The sequence below is a fragment of the Grampus griseus genome (assembly GCF_964374135.1).
Source record: "Grampus griseus genome assembly, chromosome: 3".
Classification (NCBI taxonomy): domain Eukaryota; kingdom Metazoa; phylum Chordata; class Mammalia; order Artiodactyla; family Delphinidae; genus Grampus; species Grampus griseus.
The window spans coordinates 97,612,881-97,638,050 of NC_139019.1; the positions used below are offsets into that span (position 1 = coordinate 97,612,881).

At 44.2% G+C, this 25,170-nt stretch overlaps 1 protein-coding gene across 2 annotated transcripts in view; it reads left to right on the forward strand.

The window, feature by feature from the left end:
* The window catches only part of TNFAIP8 (TNF alpha induced protein 8), a 123,005-nt gene that overhangs the window by 71,104 nt on the left and 26,731 nt on the right, over positions 1–25,170 (forward strand). The window contains exon 1 of one of the 2 annotated variants that reach the window (XM_082650580.1): positions 13,576–13,715. The exons of the other annotated variant lie outside the window; for it this stretch is intronic. Coding sequence (XP_082506706.1) covers positions 13,643–13,715 — 73 coding nt within the window. The 5' untranslated portion in view covers positions 13,576–13,642. Of the gene's footprint in view, positions 1–13,575; positions 13,716–25,170 lie in introns of those variants that run through there. 2 annotated transcript variants of the gene reach the window in all.

Below are 25,170 nucleotides of genomic sequence, written 5' to 3' on the forward strand. Positions count from 1 at the left end.
CGTTGACCGGGTGTAAAGACAATGAAAAAGGACACAATTGGGCTTCCCTGATGGCGCAGTGGTTGAGAGTCCGCCTACCGATGCAGGGGACACGGGTTCGTGCCCCAGTCCGGGAAGATCCCACATGCCGCGGAGCGGCTGGGCCCGTGAGCCACGGCCGCTGAGCCTGCGCGTCGGGAGCCTGTGCTCCGCAACGGGAGAGGCCACAACAGTGAGAGGCCCGCAAAAAAAAAAAAAAAAAAAAAAGGATATATTTATTAGGCAAGGCTTAGTGAAAAATGTAGGTCCATATATATATTAGAGAATAGTGTAATTAACAACAGTAGTCTATTTTGTAGGAAAAAAATAAAGTATGTTCCACAGCCTTTGTTTAGTGAACTGGAGATATCCTATGCAATGTGTTATAGAAATATTTTCATCAAAGGCTGTGAGGCCTGTAGAAACAGCAGGACTCCCTGAAGGGCCCTGGCTGTCTGGGAAATTGGTCTGGTAGAAGAACACATCCCCACACTGGTTGTCCTGCTCTGACTCAGACTCAGATGTGTGAGTGGAACCACATTCCCCCTGCCACATCTGTTCCTCCTCTGGACTTGCCCTTTTCTATTCATGTCTGGCTCCCTCTTCCTCCAAGTCAGCCAGGCTCAGAGCCTCCGGGTTGGCTTTGCTGTCTGACCTCTCTTACTGCACTATATTCCTCTTCTTTTGGAGCGTATGGCGCAGTTGCCTTGAATTAAAATGATCTGTGCTCTGCTTATTCAGACACATCCTAAGGTATAGGAAAGTAGCATGGAATGAGGTCAGAGGGACCCGCACTCCAGTCTCAGTTCACATTCAGTCCTAGCTAAGTGACCTTGGGCCAGCCACTTATTTCTCTGAGGATCCGTATCATCTTCAGAAGCAGATGGAGCCAGTAATACCCAAGATTCCTTCCTTACAGGATTATCATGAGGATCAATGGTGATGTGTACAGAAGCACTGCAAGAGCTAGAAAATACCACCTTGCTGAGATATCGTAAGAGTGGAGATACGTTCTGTAATGTGTGTGGCATAATACCTAGCACATAGTAGGTGTTTGATAAATTATACTTATTATTGCTGATGATATTAAGACATAGCTTAATTGAAACACATAAGTTGTTTGGTACTAAACTGGGTTGCTGGTTCAGAATTTGGGGCTATGGCCAAGTGGGATACTTTTTCCTTCCTCTGGTCCAGATAACAGGATGTTTGGGACAACAAAAGTGCTGCCTTTCTACATTCACAGGTTAATTCCATCCGTCAAGAAAACAGATGGCAAAATTAATTACATGTTGTGCAACAGTGGATCCCAAATTGGCCTCAGAAAACAGAACATGTTGTAAGTGCTAACAGCCTCTGAGGGAAAACTTGCTCCTAAGAGACTTGCTTAATAGAACGTTTATCACCTCAGACGAGGTCATGCCTTGAGTAAAAGAGGTGTCTGGAATTCTCCTCTGGGATTTATTAGTATATATTATTCAGGTGGCCCAGTGCCGGATGTTAGTTCTTAATTTAAAGGAAACAGCATTCCCACTCTGAGGAAGGTGAGGCTGCTGCTCTTTTAAAGTGGGCAGCTTCTGCTGGTACCTTGCTGGCCCTGGAAATTCCATCAACTGAAATGAAATTTTGTTCAATCCATCTTATTCATGGCTCCTAGGACAACTGTGGTGGGTTTGCTAGGGGGCTGGCGAGGTTGCCTCTATAAAGATAAGCACAATCCATTAGTTGAAGCCTAGACTCCAGTGTCTTCTACTGGGGCTGTTTGCATTTGCTCAGCACTCTGTTTATGAGGATGTTAAGAGGAAATGCCTCCATTCTGTGCATGTTGTAAAACAGAAGGTTTGCAGCTGTCAGAATTATTTTCTTCTTGGCTTTTTATCCGATAGAGTTTTGGATTGTTGTAGATTACCAGCCTCAGTTCTCCAGATGCAATGCAAATTTTCTTGTTTTCTGTCTTTGAAGATAACAGATATTTATGTACACAGTTCCTTGTAACATACTTTTGGAGTAAGGAGAAATTAGGCTTATTCTTACATGTTGTCATAATTCAATATTATGAAATGATTGAATGATTGTTTTATTAGTTATATAGTGCCTTCACAGTATCCAGTGTGTTCTACTCTCTAGAAAGGAGAAAAAAAACCCCACAAGATATAATCTTATGTTCCAAATAGCTTACAAATCTGCCTCAGAAGACAGCTAACATCCAGAGTATCAGCTTTAAGTGTGTTAGAAGTTCACAGTGGAAGTTAAGTTCACTGTGGGCTTCAGTAGGCTTTATGGAGGAGTTGAGACCTGAACTAGGCTTTGGGGTTAAAAAAAAAAAAAAAAAGCGTAACAGCAGAAAAAATAGACTGCAGCCTGTTCCAACAGTGTGGCTGCACAAGATGTGTCATAAGGTTTGTTTCCAGTAATTTCCAGTTAATGGAAACAATTGTCAAAGTTTCTGAATGATTACTTGCTTTTCAAATCATTCATGTGTACTTGTGTATGGAGTGGGGAGCAGTCATGATTTTGCCACTAGTAGCGTCATTTACACTCACTTGCATTGCCAGCGCTTTCTTTGGGAGAGGGAGGTTGTTGTTCCAGCTGGCATCCTGGGCACCTGGCCCATAGCCTGCTTAGCTCAGCTGCTTTCGTGTGTGCAGGGACTGTGGCAGGTACGAATCATTGTATTTCTAGCCTCAGTGGGCATTTGAATTTTCAACCCATGGTCTCATTTAAGGGAAATCAGCTTGAATCTGTTAGATAATACCAGCTAGCGATGATAGTTAGACTAACAGCTGTGAGAACGCAGGGGAAAAAGGCCTATTCGGGAAACATTTTGACTGTGGGACTTAGATTAGAAATAAGGGGACACAAAGCAGCCTGAGTCAATGATAATCATAAGTTTCTAGCCATCATTGCCCAAGTAAGAACGAATTTAATATTATGAAGAAAACCAAGATGCTGGGGGTGGGGGAGGGATCTATCTGTGCCTTCAAGTATAAGGATACTCCCTAGGTGAGTGTCCCTCCAAGGTGAGCCTAAGGAACCTTCCAAGCAGACTTGTCCTAAGGGCAGCTGGAAACATATAGGCCGGAGCAAAGGTTCCCAACATCTTTACTCATGGAACCCTTAGTGTCTCAGTAATTTTTTCATATTATTTCTAGGATACAAGAAGTACCTAGCAGTTTCACTTATGAAGTGCTTAGGTCCCAATAACTTAATAAGTAGTTATGTACTATTAACTTTGTAGCCATGTGAAAAAATAATACACATAAATTGAAAGGTTAAAAAATAATGTTTTTATTTCATTCTTCACCAGTTACTTACTAATGGAATGGGTGCATCTGTTGGGCCTTGCATGTTTCAGTCAGGATCCAGTCAGGAGATAAAGCACATGATAATTTGAACAGGAAAGTTTAATATAAAGAAATATTCGCTAGCAAACAGTATGGGGGCTCCTAAAAACTTAAAAGTAGAATTACCATTCGACCTAGCAATTCCACTTCTGGGTATATACCCAAAAGAGTTGAAAACAGGGACTTGAACATGTATTTGTATACCTATGTTTATAGCAGCATTATTCATGATAGCCAAAACGTAGAGGCAACCCAAATGTCCATTGATGGAGGAAGGGAAGAAACAAAATGTGGTATATACACACAGTGGAATATCATTCAGCTTTAAAAAGGAAGGAAATTCTGATACATGCTCCAACATGGATGAACCTTGAGGTCATTAACTAAGTGAAATAAACCAGTCACAAAGAAGACAAATACTGAGTAATTGCACGTACATGAAGTACCTAGAGTAGTCAAATTCAGAGAGAGAGAGTGTAGGATGGTGGTTGCCAGGGACTGAGGGGAGGGAAGAATGGAGAGTTAGTGTTAATGAGTATAGAGTTTCAGTTTTGCAAGATGAAAAGAGTTCTGGAGATGGATGGTGGTGAGGCTTGCACAACAATGTATGTGTGCTTAATACTACTGAGCTGTACACTTAAAAACGTCTAAGATGGTGCATTTTATGTGATGTGCATCTCACCACAATTGAAAACAGTAGTAAGAAAGAAAAAAAAATTTTAAAGAAATATTCATTTTGATGAGGGTTGGCTGTTAGGAAGTAAAGAGAATTCTGAAGAACAGAGGAATAACAAATATAAAGAGCAGCCTCTTCCCCTGGGTTTGAAACAAGGCACCAAACCCAAACTTGCTCTCTCTTCTACTGTGGACCTTGTTGGGGAGAGGATGGCTAGCCTTGGCACCTTGGATGGCAGAGAAGTCACAGTAGCGCTGTGCTGGTAGAACTTGCTGGAAATCCATCCCCTAGGATGCCGAGGAAATCTGTTCATGGGGAGGTTTCCCACTGGAGGGGCTCTGCTACAAAACCACCTAAGGGGGACGCCAGCAGAAGCTGCTGGAGGCTGGTTGGTGCTGACCACCATGTACAGCAGGGGCCAGTTGCTGAAGAAGGTACCTGCATTGCAGGAACTGGGGGCTGCAGAAGCCATGTATGCTTGTGGCAGCTTGCAGCAAGAGCACACCAGAACCAGGAAACAAAAGTTCCTCTTCCTGTAATGTCTCTCCATGGCACCCCACGGACAAAGCTTAGGGTAGAACCAGCTGGCAAGAGAAAAAATATGTAAAGTTCCATCTTTATTTTTGCAGAGGGTGAATTGGAGCTGTGAGGCAATAAATTGATCACTGGCCAACACACAACTTCTTAAAACCTTGAAATCAGATTGTATTCCACTATCCTAATTTCCTGTTTCACGTTACTTTTCACATAATATTTGCTTTTTAAGTACAGCAAGTGCCTACAACCCAGCTTTGCAAAGTAATGCTCTCATCCAAAGAAATATAACAGTCTAATGTTATACTGTGAACTGGCTTGAACTACTAGTTCACGCAGTGTCTTAGAGATGTTAAATAATGCTATGTCTTCCTCAAAAATTTAAAATATCCTGCAACACCCCCTCGAGTTTGCTGTAGTGCTCTCAGGCACCATGGCACACAATTTGAGGATCTCAGGGCTCAAATTGTGAGTCTCTTTCACCAACTCTGACCACATCATTCTAACATACGAGAATCTAAGGTACCAATTTGGTTAAGAGTACAGAAGAGTCAGGTGTAATGTAAAAATTGTATAGGGTCAATATTGTTTCTGAAAATCTTTTAGGAAGTTACCAGATTGGAGAATAACATACCATCTTCCAGTAAGTATAGGACTTATTGTAAGTGTTTCCTCCAGCATTGGAACAAGTTCCTGTTTCCTTCGGACTAGATTGGATAGTTGCCTTGTCTTTAGAGGTACTTTGACATTAAAAAAACATGCATAGCCTTAACCACGACATTCACCATCAGTGTATGAGATGCCCCCAGTGTGAGAGGCAATGCAGAGACAAGGGTCAGAGAGGGACCAGCAAAGCCCCAGCTCCATCTCATGCTTACTCTTCAGCATAAAATCATTTCATGGTGGCTGATGCACCATTTAGGTTATTATTTTTCTCTCTCTTTCTGTCTGTTTTGGGCTGATGGTACATAATTGAATTTGAGAAAGTTAAATGGCATGCGATGGGGCTTTGCTGAATTCAGTAGTAAAAATTCTATTGAAATAGTTTTCAAATTTAAAAAGTTAGTGATTTGTAGCTTTCTTTTGTTTCTACGAGGAAACGAATGGACTTAATAAGACCTTTTTTAGGTAGGTAGGCAGGTATACTGTTCACGTCACCACTTTCCCAGAAAATACATTCATTTTGGTGATGTTTACAATTTTGTGAATCATAACTGTTACATATTTCTATAGCTCTTTAAGGAGAAGCTGAATAACTTAAGTTTTGTAATCTGACCTATTCAAAAGGAAAAACTTCTGATTCATGCCTTTCAGTGCTACCTGCAAAACAACCTCCCTTTTCCTCCTGAAACCCTGTTTGGATAAGTTCTGCTTTGGTTCACATTTTTATCACCTGCTGAGTTTGTCTGCTGAGTTTCAGCCTTGGCTACTTTCACTGGCAAGCCTGTCTAGCCCTGTAGCTTCACCTCCCAGCGTTTTCTGTCTCTTAAACAGTGACGAGTTGGCACGAATATTAACTTAATAGAGAATCTACCCATGTCAGAAACTCAATGTTAAACTCCAAATATGACAACTTGGAATGGATTAGACTTTCAAACAGATCTCAGACCAGGAGTCTATGGTCCAAATTCCACATATGAGCACTACTTCCGTGTTCTTATGGATTTCAAAAGTTTGGTCAGAAACCCCGATAAAGATCTTAACTGCTCAGATGTGATCACGTAGGGACACTACCCAACCTGTCTTGGCATCCTTTTCTACCCCCTTAGAGTGAACACACGGAAGAGAAAGAGGTTGTCACTGCTGCCGCCTCAAGCAAAGCTGCTTGCTTCTGAATACTTCATGATAATCAATAGCAGATGTGTGGCCAGCCCTGGAAAGTTGCATAACTGTCTCACATTGCATTCTACTGCAATTACCAGCCAATACGAGGGGGTCTCCAGTAGGCTGTTGAAAGAGAAATTTCAGTTAAAAAAATCTTTGTTTATCTCCTCATAAAATTATTTCCTTGCAGTAAGCAGTAAAGGTAGTGGTTAGAGTGGAAGTAGTTTGAATAGTACTGCCCTTAAACTTGAATTTCAGTTCATTATAAGGAGGAACTTTCTAATGATTAGAGAGGAAGTGGGACCCTGTTAAAGGAGTGAGTCTCTGTTAATAGAAGTAATCAAGGAGATTCTGGATGAATGCTTGCTGCCTGTGACATGTCTAGGAGAGTGCTTCACAGCCAGGTAGAGGATTAGAGTAAATGACCTCTAAGGTCGATTCCAAGCCTGAGTTTCTGTGACTATGATCACTGATCACGTTTTCCTCCTGCTCCTTTTCTGAAGATAAGCCAGGGATGCATAGGTCAGGTGTGGCACGGCCTTCTGGGTCCAGTCTCAGCCCTGCCTCTTTTCTTCCTGGCGAATCCCTTCTGTAGCCCCTCTCAGGTTATCCCGTGTTGACCCCATTAACCTGGGCACAGTGAGGTTCGGCCCTTTTATTTTCACTTTCCATCGCTGGACCACACACATTAAATTGCCACACCTATCTGGAACTTCTGTAGGGCCAGCATCTAGGGCTTCCAAATAGATGCTCCACAACCTAAAATAATCTGGCCTTATTCATGAAAGTATTTGCAACAGGGATGAGGGGGACTTCATAATTTTCAGTGCTTCGTCACTGAAATAAGTGGCATTATCCCCATTTTACAGGTGTGCAAACAGAAGCTGAGAGAGCTTAAATGGCTTGCCGATTTTTAGAAGAAAAGTGATAGAAGAATGAATAGAAAAATAAAGTCCTAATGTAAATGAGGCAGTGCTTACTGAGTTTGTGGTAATTAGGCCCAGTTCTCCCACATTGAGTCTGGCGTTCTCTTCTCTGCTCCTGGCAGCCTCACATCCAAGGAGGTTTAGTCAGGGTCCTGAGCGAACTTCTACTTTAAAAAAGAAAAAAAAGAGCTTCCCTGGTGGCGCAGCGGTTAAGAGTCCGCCTGCCGATGCAGGGGACACGGGTTCGTGCCCCGGTCCGGGAGGATCCCACATGCGCAGAGCGGCTGGGCCTGTGAGCCATGGCCGCTGAGCCTGCGCGTCTGGAGCCTGTGCTCTGCAACGGGAGAGGCCACAACAGTGAGAGGCCCGCGTACCACAAAAACAAAACAAAACAAAACAAAAAGACCTGTAGTTTCATGTGGCTGAATAAATAGGCGCTATTAAACTTATGGTTTATTTAAAGCATTGAATATCAGGAATGGAATAGCTTTGATTTGAGGCTGTGATCTAAGCATTTGAACAGAGTGATTTGAGCATTCCATCCTAGAATCATGACCAGCTCAAACTTTCTGAGAATCTTCCAGTATAGCAATCTTTGAATTATTCTTCTGCAAAATAAAGGACTTGAATTTTACGTGAGTAGTTTAATAGAGTGAGAAAGTCTGGGTATAGGAAACAGGAGGCCTGGTTTGCATTTACTGTAGTCTCAAAAACATTATTACTTAGTTTTGTGACCTTGAGCAAATTTTATAACCTCCCTTTCTTTAATTACATATCTGTAAAATGAGTATAGTGACCCAAGGGAACGAACTGAGAAGTCTGAATAAAACATATATAAATGCAGGGCATCATAGCTAAGTATTACAAAAGAAAGACCCAAAGACATAAATTCTTCAGATAGTATTTTCGGACCTGATTTTGAGTGTGTGTGTGTGTGTGTGTGTGTGTGTGTGTGTGTGTTTCATCATCTGCTAAAAGTTTTTAGCAAGGAAGATTTCTTAGGAGAGAAATAAAAGCAAACACTGATAGTCTAGGAAATAAAAGCAAACACTGATAGTCTAGGAAATAAAAGCAAACACTGATAGTCTAGGAAACAAGTGTCTCCCAGATGTATTGTTGTCTCCCTGTGTGCGCTCACTTCAGATGTCAGCACTTCTTCCCATTCCCTCAGAATTAACCACTCACACCCAGAGCATTAGTGAGCCTGGAGGATACACTGAAAATGCCATAGGGAAGAATGAGGAGAGGATTTACCCAGAACAAACTTCAGACTCCCAGGCAGGGCCCTGGGAGGCAGCTTTCCCCATCCTCCGTCTCCACACTTATCCTCAGCCTTCTTCCTTGATTCACAGCAGTTCTGTCCCTGCCTCCCAATCTCCTGCACCTCATCCCAGTACCAGCAGTGCATAAGCAGGAGGCCACTTGAGGCTCAGGGCTTGGCCTCCTGAGAAGGTGTGTAAGGAACCTCCACTGTCATTTGCAGGGCCCTTTCTCCACTTTTGGTAAATAAAACTTTCTTAAGGAAGAAGAGTGAGATCACCTGGGCCAGGCAGGGGCTCTGGCGAGACACCCATTTAGCCCCACCCCTCTTTTGGAAGGTTAAATACAAGAGAATGTCTGAGGAGGAGAAGAAGGATGCAAAGCCTGCAGCCCTAACCAGGTGAGATCAAGAACACAGATCCTTCTGTGAGGAGAGGGATTGAAAGCCAACTTTATACATAGATCATGAAAGCCTTTAAAGACTCTCAAGGGTGTAGACATAAATAACAGAAGAAAAGGCGAGGAAAACCTCAAAGTCAAATAGAAGAAAAACACTTTTTTGTGTGTGTGTGGTACGCGGGCCTCTCACCGCTGTGGCCCCTCTCGTCGCGGAGCACAGGCTCCAGAAGCGCAGGCCCAGCGGTCATGGCTCACGGGCCCAGCCGCTCCGCAGCATGCGGGATCCTCCCGGACCAGGGCACGAACCCGCATCCCCTGCATGGGCAGGCGGACTCTCAACCACTGCGCCACCAGGGAAGCCCAGAAAGCCACTTTTTTTTTTTTTTTTTTCAGAAAGCCACTTTTTATACCAAGTAAACAACTCTTTTTTTTCCCCCTGACCTAAAATGTTGTTTATACAGATTCAACCTCTTGTCAGCAGGGTAGAGATAAAAATATTGATGGAATGACCATTTCTGTAGCATGGTATTCTTATGACCTAGAAGCCATTAAGTCTATAACAAATTGACAGAGATGCTTAGTCTTTTTCACTGCAGAGAACTTACAACATTCTTGAATGGGAGCAGAGTATGTGGTACCTCCTGAATGAACTGTACCTTCTCTTCCCAATTCTGCTGGCTTCTCTTCTGTGTAAATCTGAACACTTGCTGCCCTCCCCTGTTCTTAGCAGACATCTGGGCCACTGTAAGCAAAAGGTCCAAAGCCCAGGCATTTTCCCAACAGCTTTACTGAGGTATAATTTAAGAGGAGATGTTTCTGCTGTTCTGTATAAAGTTCAGTTGAGAGGTGGTGTTAATAAACCTTCCTTAGAGCCAAGATCACTTGGAAGGTTGAACTCTTTAAGTCTCTGGTCAAAATTACCAAAATTATGCCAGTAAGCTCCATGTGAGCAGACCCCTTTTACATCTGACACATGTAAATATTCGATAATGACTGACTGAATGAAAAAAAACCAAACAAACAAAAAACAGAATCTTAGCCAGCACTGTAACTCTCCCGTCTTGATACAGAAGGTGGGAGAGCCACTGTTGGACATGGGTAGAAGTTCAACATAGTATTTAAAAGCAGTTTGGTATTAAATGAGAAGTGCTGCTAACTTAGTTGCTATTTTGTATCAGGTGGTCTGTAAGAGATTGTTGTTGTGACTTCAGAGCGTATTCCAAGCCACACTAAGAGGTGGTGGAGTGTTTCTTAAACATACAGAAGTGAACAGGTTGCACTTACACCAGACAACAAATCATTATGATGTACTGGAGCATATTTACTAGGGCTAAAAAGTAATCTCCTTTTTAAAACAGAGCAAAATCAAGACGAAGTGACCGACCTAGTATCTGTCTGTTGCCGTAGACAACCAGGGAAACCCCAGAGAATCAGCTGCCCTTTGTCACCATTCTTTGGTGGGAGGGGGGCAGTGTAGCTTCAAGTTGTACAGGTGACTGAGGCACATCCTTAACCACACAATATCTTTTTTTTCTTATTCAGTGAATATTTGTTGAATAGATACTATTTTTAGGCTAGTATACAGAGAGTGTTGTGGAAAAAATAAACATAGAAACCCTTGGGTAGTTTTTTTGATGAGTTCATAGAACACATACAAAATATATACACCATTTTAACCGACATCCTCGTGTCATATATTATACAGTTGTAGTTCAGAGGAGTGAAATAAGAAGTTGGAAAGAGCTAATTAGAGGCAGACACTGAACTAATACCTTATTTTACTAACACAGTCAGCTGGTTTCTTCTTTTAGGCGGTTAAGGAGATTTAGATAAATTTACAGTTAACCACAAAACAAAGAAATAAATGCTTACAAACAGTGAAACACACTTCTGTAGAACTTCTGAGAAGGACATGGACACTTTCTTATGGAGAGGTCCTAGAATATCTGGAATTTTGGATCCTAAAGAAGAGTGGTTTTTGGGGAGTGGGGTGGGGGGGAGGGTAGGACAAGATGGAGAGAGGCTGTGATACAATCTTTTAAAATAGACTGAGCATGCCTTGCACTTGAGCTATATCAGGACATTGTTCCCCAAGGTGACTTCTGGACTGCATTTAAATACAAAAGTTTTTTGCCAGGTTTCCTGAGGATCCCAGCGAAAGTTCAAAGATCAACCTAGCTGCTAAAACGGCTCTAAATTGAATTAGGAGGCTGACACAGCAGCGCTTGAACTGCTCATTCAGCAGTTGTTCTCCTCGGCTAAACTGAGTGGAGCTGAAGGCCTTTTTGTGAACCCAGTGTAAAACAAGTCGGACATTAGGATGTGTACTTTAACACACCTTATGTGGTTTGTACGTAATTGGACTTGCAGGAGGACATTTCGTAAATCATTCTTATGGGGGCACTTTCTGAAGGAAGAAGGTAAAAGTGAGTCCTTCCTGTGGCTGATGGGGCCCGGACTTTGGGTTGCGTGAATCTGCGTAATCATCACCTTGAAAAGGTGTTGCATCTTACTCCAATTATAGATGAATGGGAACTATCTTTATGTAGTTCACAGCCCTGGTGAGATCCTGCAGGGCTCCTGGCTGACATCTGTGGAAGTCTGGGCTGCCATGGGGGAGGGCAAGGACAGATGGCTGGTGTGGGGTGAGGTGGGGAGGCTTCCAGAATGATTCCTTGGATGAGACAGGAAAGGTCGCTTCTGACCGGTAAGGGAGCTTTTCTTTGGGTTCAGAATGACCTTCATATCTCCTCCGTAAGTCTGAAGTTACAGAGTGAAGGTATGCATCCTAGCAGCTCAGGATGTGTGGCAGGGGGGACCTCGCATTTAACTGCGATTTTTGGAAGGGTGCAGCCTGTTACCCTTTTGGTGGTGAGGTCAGTTTCCGGGAGGCTCCACAATACTGATATTTTCCAGATGTTTCTCCTCTTTTCTCCTTTCTGACTGGCTATGTCTTCCTCTCATCATCCTGCCCTTTTAGTAGAATTGAGATAAAATTCTTCTTGGTGTCTTAAGCATGTTAGAATCACTCAACAGTAGGAACTGATTTAATATCTAGGTCTTATATTAATATTTATAATAGCCTTCACTGCTTGTGAACAGCATAAACACTTCTTTTCTGTTCAAACCCAATACTGAAATAAAACCCAAGAATATCTTTTACAAAAATTTACTTTTAATAGTGGTGGTAGTTTGTAATAATCTGTGTAGGATTTTATGGTTTTCATATCACTTTTTGCTTATATTACCTTCTTCAATACCAAACATAAATTTGTGAAGTAAATAAAATTGATTAATCCTCATTTTCCAGATGAGGAAGGGGAGGCCCAGAGAAGTTAAATAATTTGCTCAAGGTCATACAAATAATAAATGGCAGAACTAAATCTTAATTCAGATTCTTTACATCTGTTGTATATTCTTCTCATTAAATTTACTATGGGGCCTCTCTTCTTGTTTTTTGCCCATATTAAAAAAAAGAAGGGAAATGAAGAAAAAGAAAGCAGCTGGAAAATATATTTATTAAAAGAATGTAACTTTTCTCACAGTTTCCTATTGGATCTTTCAGGTATGTTATTTGAGGGTCTGTTGCCTTAGATTGGTAATAAAACTAATGCTCTGCAAAATACCTCATTAAGACAGGTATGTCGGTGGCAGCTCTGGTCTCCCATTCTCCGAAGGAAAAATTAAGGTTTCACAAAGCTAAGACGTCTTCCTCTCAGCCGGTTGTAGGAGCTTGTGGACCCGACCAGGGGGCAGAATTGAGATCTGTCCTCCAGGCTCTCCAGCCTCTTTATTCTATCAGCATTTCAAAAGCCTGACTACCTCCCCACCCACGCCTCCTCTTTCGGCTTTTTGGAAGGAATTTATCCCTGGTAGTTGCTATTAGCGCGGGGAGGGAATCGCCCCCTCAGTCTGGGGGATGGCCCTTGCGTAACTGCAGAGGAGTTAGTTCTCCCGGGTTGGGGTTTGAGTACGAGTGCTCGCCCGGGTTATACGGAATGAGAAAGCCGCCTTGTCTCCTTTTCCTGCGCAAAGGTAAGGGGTGGAGGCTACACCCCACTTTCTGATAAAGGCCCCCCCTCTTGGGCTTGTGAAGCAGGTACCTTCCAGGCACATGGATCAATATCCACGTTACTTTCCTACAAAAATAACGTGTAAAACCGAGCAGCTTTAAAATCCTTCATTTTGGGCGTATAAAGCCCCAAGACACAGAAAGTTAAATGGGCGTCGAAAAATGTAACCTAAAGATGGAGAAGCATTCTTTGGACTGCGTATGCGTTTATGCCTTATGTAAAACAGCAGCGCGCGCCGAGATGGGCCTTTTTTCTTCCCTGCACATTGATTTACCAGGCATGGCCCGTCCGGGGTCTTGGCGGCCGCCACCCCTCTGCCCGGCCCCTCCACAAAGTCAGCCCCACCTGCGTGCGCCCGGCCACCAGCCGCCAGGTCGCCGGCGACGGGCTGGGGCGCGCGCCCCGGGGGCGGACTCCCGCCGCCCAGCTGAGACGCGATTCGTCACTCTTGCAGAACTTTCCCCCTGAAAATCCCTGCACCAGAACCAGCCCTCCCGCCCCGAAGAGGTTTTGATTTTAGTGGCTTTCCTTCCTTTTATTTTCCGTTGTGTGCGGGTTTGGGCTGCCGAGCAAATTTGCAGCTCGTCCATGTCAGCGGCAGTCGCTTCTGCTACCGCTTACTCTGACACCATGCACTCCGAAGCAGAAGAATCGAAGGAAGGTACGAGTTTGATTTTGCTGGGGGCCCCCGCCAGATTCTGCGGAGGAATGTGGAAGTAAGGCGGAGTAGGGGAGCAGATGGGAGTTTAAAAGTGCGCGATGGGTACTTTGTCAGCTCTCCCTGCGCATTCGCTGCTCAGTTAGAGCCGAATGTGCCGAATCCTGGACCCTTCTCACCCCGCGGCCGTTCAAAGGGGAGGGGAGGAAGAGTCGGACCTAGCTCAGCCAGCCCACTAAAAGCTGCTTTCTAGATTTCTCTGGAAACGAAACAGCCCCAGTATTGACTCCAAGAACGCAAAATGTACTTGGAAGAGCGCTGCCTGCCTGCATCAGGACAGCCGAAAGCCGGATCCCCTGGAAGAGCCTTAAGAGTCAAGGGTCTCTTGAAAAAGGGGTTTAGAAATTGGAAACGTGGTGTGTTTCCGGCTAAAAGGGGAAGCTGCGTGGGGCGGGGGGGGAGAAGTGAAAGATCTTTATTTGGGGAATAGGTTGGTTTTTTGTTTTAATTTTCTTGTTGGCTGTTAAGCAGTGAATTTATTTTGTTGGAGGCTTTAAGGGGGCTGAGAGATGAGGGAGGCCTTGTGCAGCTTGAAACTGAGGAGAGTTTGTCCGTTTCCAACTTTGCCAAAGCAGAGGGTTTCATTTACTCCTAACAGAGAGCGGGTGACAGGGCTGGAAAAGCTCCAACCAAAACACAATTATACGCTGCTGTTAGTTCGGGGAGTTTATTTGTGTGTGAGTGTTTGTATGCTTTGTTTCCTGAAACTTTATGTATACAAAAGTCCTCTTGTAAGTTGAGGTAGGAGTAGGGATAGTTGGGGGACTGTTCAAGATTGTGAAATTTCTTTTCTTTTCAAGTGGCCTCTTGGGAAACTGGTAAATTTCAAGTCAATCACAGCAGCTCTGGGAGCGTGAGGAACAGAAAGGAGCCCCATCGTTTCCCCATTTGGTAGATACCAGTCAGGGAGAGCCTTTGAAACTTGTCCTCTTCTTTTACTGAGTCCCATCCCCAGAGTAAAGCCCTGAGTTTCAAGATGTAGTCTGTGTGGGCTGACGTCTACTTTATTATGCTGTGTGAAGGAAGCAGTCAATAAAAACAGGCTTGTTTAATAGAAATATGGGGCTGGTGTGAATGAAAAATGACAGCCAGGAGCATTGTTTTTCAGCTTGATGTGGAGTTTGGGGGGTTAATGTTTCCTTGCTGCCGCGGAGTCTGTCCTGATGGAGGCTTTTCCGTTCTGTCTTTTAGACAGCAATTTACATAAGTCACAAGTAGTCGGAGGCAAATAGGAAACGGGCTGAGCGAATCCAGTGGTGAACTTTTCTATGAATGACGAGTAGCACTTACATTGGTATTTTTCTCCCAGGTGTGTTTTTTTTCTTTTGAAAAAAAGGGAGTGGGGAGAAAGTGGAAAACAGTATCCCAAAGCATATGATACATTCTTCTAACAGCACCCACATTCTTCTCTCCTTCCTAGCTCACCCATTGCAAGCCTGAAAACTGGAGTGTGAAGAGGTCTTGTAATGTGCACCCCACCTTACCTTATCCCACCACTTGCCATCATTTACATTCTACAGATCTGTAGCAAATTATCCTGCCTCTGCTTTTTACAGAAAGCTCAGAATGTTTCTTTTAAAATAATATGAGGTGCTAGAGTTTTAAATTGATGGCAGTTAGGGTAGGATATGGAATAACTCTTGAGGGAGATTGAATAAATACTTCATTAACAAATGGAATCATGGTAGCTTCTGCCTGGAAATAAAGGATGTCTGTGTATATATGTGTGTTGTGTATGTGTGTGTGTGTGTGTGTGTGTGTGTGTCCCTGGCAGTTCTGGCAAGACTGGTTGTTGGCTGTGATCTAGAACCCTCCATTTAGCTACCACCACTCAGAAAGGAACAATGCTGTTTAAATAGCTCCAGTTATCTTTATTCTCTATCCTTACTAATCCTGTCCCCACTCCTTAGCTTTTTTTTTTCTCCTTGTGGACTTAATGTGTCCCGTTTAGTATGAGATCACCACAAACTCTTCACAATGTCTGCATTACAAGAAAACTGCCATTGGATGTTTCATGCCTGATTTGCTGTAATGAGAGATACTTTTAAGTCATTATTCTGAACCACAGTTTGAGACTAGTATACTTCGTTTGGGGTTGAATCTGAAAAAAATATCAAGTCGGATTCAGAAATCCTTGGAGGCCAACATATTTGTGTATGTGAGTGAATGTAGAAGCAAATGACTGGGGATATTGTTAAGCCATCATAGCTTAGGACGTACTTGACTCTGTGCCAGGAGTGCTGAACCTCCATCCTCGGTCAATAGCCACCTCCTAAAGAATTGATTTAATTTTGCCTTACAAATGAATAGGTGATTGTGCTTGAGTATTAAACAGAGAAAAAAAAAACCAGACCTCACTTTATTGAAAGCTGAATGAGTTTAAGATATCCAGACATAATATGAATAGGAAAGCAAGAGAAAGGAAGGAAGAAGCCTACTTTATTAAATTGGGGAAGGCCATTGAAAGAAGGATATCAACAGTTTCCAGTGGATGGAGGCTTCCTGAGGAGATGGGTTGATGGCCATATTTTTGGTATTTAATTGATTCCTGTTGAGTAAATTACTTAATTATAAAGTAGGGGAAATGAATGGCAGTTAAGATCTCAGAAGCTCTTTCTAGTGTCAGGCATCAAGGAATCCGGGGCTCCTCTGTCCTGGTTATTGAAGCTTTGGTACCAGAAAGCAAGGAAGCCATTATTAAGGAGGGGTTGCTTTGGGAGGGTTGAGCTGTGAGTGAGCCTAGGTCCCCTCCTCTGTTGCCCATAATAGCACTTCCTGCCACCACCTCTCTCATGCCTCACCAGGCCTGCTATTTCACAAAGAAAACAGCAGCCATTAGACAACCCCCTCCCAACTTCCTGCTTCCAAACTGACAGACTCACCTTCACCCACACCCACCCTCCCGGTGTCTGTTGAACAGGCGTGGTTCCTGCTGCGGAGGCCACTCCTTCCACCATGGGCACCTAACTGCGTCAGTTGGCCCCATGTCTTTCCTGGCTCCTTCCCTTCTGTGTATAGATGGGCTCAAGCTCCCTACTTTGGGGTGTTGGCACTTGATGGTCTTTCTTCCCGAAATCCTTCTCCCCACCTGACCCTCTTTTCCTGGTCAGGTCTTTGGAGAGGCTCTTTCTGAACCTGCATCTTAAATTAAGATCCCCGGACTTCCCTGGTGGCGCAGTGGTTGAGAGTCCGCCTGCCGATGCAGGGGACACGGGTTCGTGCCCTGGTCCGGGAAGATCCCACGTGCCGCGGAGCGACTGGGCCCGTGAGCCATGGCCGCTGAGCCTGCGTGTCCGGAGCCTGTGCTCCGCAAGGGGAGAGGCCACAACAGTGAGAGGCCCCCATATCGGAAAAAAAAATTAAGATCCCCTTACTGCCGACTCTCAGGACACCTAATCTTTTCCGCACTGGTACTCACCACGTTGTTTAGCATCTTTCTCTAGACCACAAGCTCTTGAGGGCAAGACCCTGTCTGTTTTATTCCCCCCACTATGTCTCCAAGACCTATACAGTGAGAGGTGATCATTCAGTATTTATAAAATGAATGAATGATCTTCATTTTTTAAAGGTAATCCTCAGTACTTTGTTAATTTTAGGCACTTATTTCTCCTTTAAAATGAACCTGCTTTTCTTTTTCTTTTTTTTTTTTTTAACCTTTTGCATGGTTCCTACTTTCTCACTCTTTGTCATCCGTCATCCACTGAAATCTGTCTTTTTCTCCACTACTCCACTGAAGTTGCCCAAGTCACCAGTGATTTCCGAGGTGCTGGGTGACCAGTGACCCAGCATTCATATTTTCGTCCTGATCTTGACCTTTTTTTGCAGCATTTGACACTAGAAGACCAGTGTCCCTGCAGTCCTAAACTCCTTCCTTAGTTCCTATGCCTCTACACTCTCCTGATTTCCCTTCCTTTTTCTAGCTGTTTCTTTCTAATCTCCTAGACCTCCAGCCTGGGCTTTTCTAAGAGCCATCTGTACAGCCAGCTGCCTGGTAAACACCATGCTTTTTTTTTTTAATTGAAGTATAGTTGGTTTACAATGTTGTGTTAGTCCCTGGTGTACAGCAAAGTGATTCAGTATGCATATATATTTCACATTCTTTCCCATTATAGTTTATTATAAGGTATTGAATATAGCTCCCTGTGCTATACAATAGGACCTTGTTGGTTATCTATTTTATATATAGTAGTTCATCCCAAGCTTCTAATTTAACCCTCCCACGCACTTTCCCCTTTGGTAACCATAAGTTTGTTTTCTATGTCTGTGAGTCCAGGTAAACACCATGCTTTAGTGAATGTCAAATAGGTATCCCATTCAACAGGTCTACACTGAGCCCATCATTTCCTACTCTTCACAAATCTGATCCTCCTTTTGTGTCATCACTGAATATCACTGCACTCTTTTTGGCTTCCAAACTACAAATCTGCAAGTTGTCCTTGACCCTACGCTCTCCTTTACCTTCAGCTTCCACCTGGCACTTCATCCTCCTCATTACCTGTTGAACGCATCTCCTTCTCTTCATCTTCCTGGCCCCTGCCTTGGTTCAAGCCCTCAGCGTTTGTACCCTCCTGATTACAATAACTACTTCTGTCATCAGGGTTCTTGGTTGAAAGGGATGGAAGTTGATTCCTGCTGTTATGAGCTGAAGAAGGTGTTGAAAGTATATCGGATAGCTCACAGATCCACAAAAAGAATTAGCCTCTGAAAAATGCATCAGGAAATGCAGCTAAGCATCTCCTGATTAGGACCTCACTGTGGCCTTGGCCTCCTGTATACTTTTCAGTTCTATCACTGATGGGACTCCAGATGTGATTGAATATGTGGTCATCCTCGACATTTAAAAATCTCAGAAATAAGCCAGCTGATTTGTCAGTGCTAGATTGTGTCCTTGCCCCTTGCTGCCTGTGGGAGAGGGGACTTCTGGTTCCAACTTTGGGAGTGAGAGGTAGGGGTGTGACTCCTCCAATCACTTGCAAAATGAGCGTTTCTTCAGAAATAGAAAGGGACTTCTGACATGGATCACCAAAACAGCAACAGACATCTACAACACCACTGGACTGGTTCATCCAACCCTGGTGTTGCCCTGTTTATTTACTTCCTTGTTCCCTCAACAAATGTCGTTTCTTTTTTGGGGATCATTCTCTTGCCCCTCCTCAAGTGGGTAATGTCTCACTTACCTAGTGGACCCAGTTTGGAGTAGGTGATCTTTCATGGCATTCCCATAATACCCTGTATTTCCCTCAGTAGTACCATGTTTTCATGTATTATGGCTGTTAATTTTCTTTTCCTTTGCCTCCACTTTGTTATAAGTTTTTTTGGAAAGCAACATGTGTGCATGTTTTGTTTTGTTTTTGCTTGCCCTAGGGCCTCTCTTATATAGTAGGGCCTAATAAAGCATTGTCAAATTAATCAATTTAAAATGAGATTACAGAATATGATGAAACTTATCATATGCTGAGAAGTTGCTGAGAAGTTGCAATGCTGAGAAGTTGTCTAGCCTCACTTTTACAGGAATAGTGCCTTCCAAAACTAGAGGACAAATCTATTTAGTATTTCTTAGAGTCTCCACTAAAGTACTTTTTTTTTGCTGTACGCGGGCCTCTCACTGTTGTGACCTCTCCCATTGCGGAGCACAGGCTCCGGATGCACAGGCTCAGCGGCCATGGCTCACGGGCCCAGCCGCTCCGTGGCATGTGGGATCCTCCCGGACCAGGGCACGAACCCGTGTCCCCTGCATCAGCAGGCGGACTCTCAACCACTGCGCCACCAGGGAAGCCCTCCACTGAAGTACTTTTAACGGCAGAGGCAAAACAAGCATGTGTCTTTGATCACTGGGGTTGGGACCTAAGGTGGCTTATGAACATCTCAAATTGCCTTGAAGACTGAAGAAACCATTTTGAAACTAAAATGTACTGAGTGCTTCCATGTGCCAGGCACAGTGCTAAGCATCTGTTTATGTATATTATCTCATTTAACACTTGTTTAATAACCCTTTGTTTGAGTTCCACATAGCAATTAAGAAAACTAAGGTTCAAAGAGGTTAAAAACCATGCCTGAAACCACAAAACTAGAAAAGGTAGAATCAAGATTTGAATGGAAGTCGACTATCCATAGACGCTGGGCTTTCAACCGTGATGTGGTACTTCCAGGAATGTCCAAAAGCTGCTCTCCCCCGTCCTCAAGTAATCTTGGCACTCAGGAGGATGCTCTCTGTGGTCCTGTGTCCACTTGTACCCCATTTTTGAGAAGACAGGAGTGGAGAGACCAGATGTCTTAGAGGAGAAAGAGAAGAACCCAGGCTTGAGTACATCCTTCTACCCCTGATGCAGGAGATCTAGGAACCCAGCAGGACTGGGTGGGAGGTACCTGGAGCCTACTGCAGCAAGAGGGACCAGAGTACCTGTGGGACAAGAGAGGGACCTCACTTTCTGAGCCAGAGGCCAGCTTGAGAACGGAGAGCTTGGATTCCCCAGGTCACTGATGTGAAGCAAGGTTCAATTACGTGTGTGTTAAGTTATTACAACGGGGTGACTTTGTAGCATCCACTGAATTTCAAGTTTCTTTAAAATCTGCAAGGACTATATACACATGTGAGTGATTCTTAGCACAGTTGTGTTCTACTCACTTAATTCGTCATGCCTCCTGATAATATGTTAATTTGTTGGGCATGTGCACAGGCATTTGCACTCTCAATTGTAGCCCTTCTCAGCTTTAGTATCATTTAACAGGTGCCTAACCTATTCCTCAGTGCTTCTGCAGTGGTTTCTCTGAGCTCCAGGTTGCTTTGAGTCCATCTCGCTAGAGACTGCCAGAGCTGGGGTCCCAGTTCCTGGTGGGTTTTCAGGAATGGATCAATCAGAGCACCAGTCAAGTGACTGAGATCAGTCAAGTGCCAGGACAAGGTATGCCTGAGCTTAGCCCCACCCCCAGCCCATGTGCCTTGCAGAACCTTGCCGGGATCTCATGGTCAGCATTACCCCACCTCCCAGGAATTTTAAATCTTCAAGGAGACAAAAAGTAGAGACTTCCACTGCAAAGAAGGGGACCAATACCTGTCAAAGTATTGATCACAGAAAAGTTCAGTTCCATGGTGGTGGTTTATTAATATCCTCTTCTATAATCAGAAAGCTCAGTGGTATCGTTTAAGCTGCCCGCACCAGGTGGTGTCCTCCCTGTTTCAGATAATCATGTTCATTGCTAAGCACTACCGTACCGGTGTTCTCCCCTTGCCCCTCCCTTCCCTAGCCCTTGCTCTGCACAGGGAATGATGAGTTCAGAGGTGAAGCAGTAGTTTGGCTGTGACAAAATGCACAGCACTTGGTGCAGCTGACCTTGATGTCATTTATAATGTAGAAGGTGCAGCCTGTGCTCTAAAACACTGGACTTTGATGTGATTGTTTCCTTTTATATAGTCATTAGCCTTGGAGCGCAATGTGCTGACAAGGACTAAAAATGGAAAATCCATTTAGAGATCTGTGCCATACTGTCTCCTCTGCAGTGGACATCACTGATAACCTGGTATTGCCTGACACCCCCAGCTCTGTAAGCCGAATTATACCGGGGACTTTTTCTTCCTCACTTCTGAAATTTTCATCAGACTGAATTTGCTTCACACCTTTCTTGTCCTCACATGAGGATGCCTTGGAACAACCAGGATAACATGGATGATTAAATTCCCTGCTCCTGGGACTTCCCTGGAGGTCCAGTGGTTACGACTCCATGCTAGGGTGGGATAGGGAGGGTGGGAGGGAGGGAGATGCAAGAGGGAAGAGATATGGGAACATAGGTATATGTATAACTGATTCACTTTGTTATAAAGCAGAAACTAACACACCATTGTAAAGCAATTATACTCCAATAAAGATGTTAAAAAAAAAAAAGAAAAAAAAAAGACTCCATGCTTCCACTTCAGGGGGCGTGGGTTTGATCCAAGGTCCGGGAACTAAGATCCCGCATGCTGCTCGGTGCAGCCAAAAGAGAACAATAACAAAAACAAAAACCAAATTCCCTGCTCCTGGTTGCTGATAATGCAGGAAGTAACCAAAAAATGGGTGGGTAAAAGAGAATGCAGTAGGGTGAGAGAAAGTCTCGGGGCGCACTGATTTCATTTCAGCATAATGCAGTGGCTAGATTTGCCACAAACCGTTGGTCAGCATTTCCATCTGTATGAGAAAGATGCTAACAACTTGAGAAACATTGAGATGAACATGGTCGTATACTTCATTCAGTAGATTGTGCCTAAAAAGATAGTATAAGCTGAATTTTTAAAAAAATCAAATCAGTATATATATCTGAAATATTTAAGGAAAATCTACAGTGAGAAGCCTTTTAAAATTAAAATGATTCCCCCTACAAATACAAGTAGAATCACCATGAATTTTTTTTTTTTTTTTTTTTTTTCCGGCTGCACTGCACAGCTTGTGGGATTTTAGTTCCCTGACCAGGGATTGAATCTAGGCCGTCAGCAGTGAGAGGTTGGAGCCCTAACCACTGGACTGCCAGGGGATTCCCCAATCACCATGATTTAGAGTTAAAAGCAACTTTGCAGGTCCATTCGTCTAACCTTTTCATTTAGAAATGAGGAGCTGAGGCCCAGAGAGGTGATGTTTAGGCCCTTTCTACCCACCTTGTGCCTGTTTGGCAAACAAGAAATTTTGCAAGCCTAGGTTTCAGCATCCTGGATTTTTGCATGAGATCTCCTGGAAGCAGGACAATCTAATCTGTTTGTGTGGGTGTCATTCATTACCTTTTGGGGGAATTTATTTCACCTTCTCTTATGTGTACCTCAGGAAAGTAAAAGATGAGGAGGCATTGTGAAATAAAATTTAGCTCTGCAAGAGATCCTTTTAGATCCCTGGTTTTGAAGGGGATAGACTGAGTGAGAAGCAATTTAACAGTGAGCTCACTTGTTTTCATTCCTTTGAGAACATCACTTAGGAAAATTAGCTCAGTAGTTGCTTGGGCAGGGGTGCTCTTCCTTGGGGAAAAGGTGTGCATGTATGTGGGTGGGAAGGGAGTGGGCATTAGACACTGGACATGCAGTTGCAGGAGCAGATGGGCGGTCCACAGCCTGGTTTTCCCCGGAGCACTGTGGGCCCGGTGCATGCTGGGAGTCAGAACATGTTCTTTTTTGAGAAGCAGCCCACTGCTCCCCCCACCGCTGATCGAGATACCTGAAAGAGCAATTGCTTAGATCTTTTTTCTTCCAGTTTTGTTAAGATATAATTGACATGCAGCACTGTGTAAGTTTAAGGTGTACAGCATAATGATTTGACTTAACATCATGAAATGATTATCACAATAAGTTTAGTGAATATCTGTCATCTCATATAGATACAAATTTAAAGAAACAGGAAAATTTTTTTTTTTCCTCGCGATGAGAGCTCTTAGGATTCACTCTCTTAAAAATTTTCGTATATAAGATATAGCAATGTCAATTACATTTATCATGTGTCTTAAATCTTGTTCTAGACCTTGAAGGAGAGTTAGGTGTAGCCCTGTAGTGTGTCCTGAGTGACTGACCGCAGAGTGGGCAGTAAATGGCTGAGGGAATGCTGCTCCGGGCATCTGTAAGACTGTAAATCCTGTGTTGTTAGGTTGGTACCTACGGTATTTACGGTTTTAAAGATGTATGGGGGGGCTTCCCTGGTGGCGCAGTGGTTGAGAGTCCGCCTGCCGATGCAGGGGACACGGGTTCGTGCCCCGGTCCGGGAAGATCCCACATGCCACGGAGCGGCTGGGCCCGTGAGCCATGGCCGCTGAGCCTGCGCGTCCGGAGCCTGTGCTCCACAACGGGAGAGGCCACAACAGTGAGAGGTTCGCATACAGCAAAAAAAAAAAAAAAAAAAAAAAAAAGATGTATGGGGGTTTGTGTTTGTATACATAGCATCGTCTGTGGACTTACATTGGAATTCAGTCTCCAGCTTCATCGTGACAAACAACATTTAATTTTATAGATAACTGGGAGTAAAGTTTCTTCCAAGGAAATGCTGAAGCAAAGAGGCCACTAAGCAGAATGCCCTAAGTGACCATGACAGCTTGAGGCCTGAAGCCTTAAGACCTCATGTCCCCAAGTCAGGGTTGACTGTCAGGAGGAAAATAAGGAATTTATGAACTTTCCTTCCAGCGTGACCTGCCATGTATCCTTGATGCCGGCTCACCTGGCCCAGGTATGTGTTTTCATGTGGCCCCCTCCGCTAGGCAGAGGAGCTGGGGACCAGAGGTGTCCCCAGAAGTACAGGCTGTTCTGCTCACCATGGACAGTCCTGTTTCCCAGGTACAGCCTCTCTCCCTCAATCACTGCTGCCTTCCCTGGGCTACTCATAGCAGGAAATGTTGACTGAGTTAGTACTTCCTCTGCGGGGCCTGGAGAAGCAGATTGTGTGTATAGAGGGCCCTGCCCTGACAGAACTCCTGGTTCAGGCCATCACACACGGGACGTGTGCATTCATAGGACAAAATACATGATGGGGAGCTTAGGTTGGGTACAGGTCAGAAGATGAGGCAGCAGACCCTTTGAGAATCTAGAGGAGAGAGTGTTCACCAGACATTGTCGTGGGCAGCAGTGCCTTCACAGAGGGGTTAGCTGGGACTTCAGCAAGGCCCTTTAGGGAAGAGCAGAGGAGAGTGAAGGAAGGAGGTTTACGGCAGCATGGAGTGGAGGGTTCATGGGCAGCGTTCGTGGGCTGTATTGCAGTGGTACATGGCGCCAGCCTAGAAGCCAAGCTGCCCAGAGGGACATTATGGGTAGCAGACAAGGCACTGGGAATCAGGAGACCAGTTGTACTCCTGACTTTGCCCTTGGTTGTCTGTGCAACCTTCAGTCGCTGATTAGTCTCTCAGAACTTCAGTTTCCTCGTTAGAAAAATGAAGGCATTGACATTAGACTAAAGCATGCCTGAGATACCATTTAGGAGGCAAACACAATTATTGTAAAGAACCGCGGGTTTTGAGCTGGAATAGGGTAGGTGCAAAGTAGTGTTGTAGGAATACTAAGCTGACAAGAACCCTGGGTTGGTCTGGAGGATCAGCTGAGCCCTGGTAAAGGACCCTGGGCAGAAAAGTATGTGACTCTCCTCTCAGAAGAGGAGAATTGATTTCCCTTACGTGATCTCTGAGGGTAAGATTGAAGACAGAGGTGGGGGCTGGTCTGTGGAGTTAGTCTCTGAGAATACCCACTTTTACAAGGGAAGGAGCTAGATGCATCCAGTAAAGGAAACAGAAATGGAGACACTCAAGAGGTAGGAGGAAACCAAGGAGAGAACAGGGCTTTAGAAGCCAGGAGGACAAGAGCCCCATGGAGGCAGTGGTCAGCCATGTCTAAGGAGAGGTGCTGTAGAAAATTGCTTTGCTGTCTTCTCCTTGGGCCTCAGCAAAAGCTTTGAGCCTGTGTTTGAAG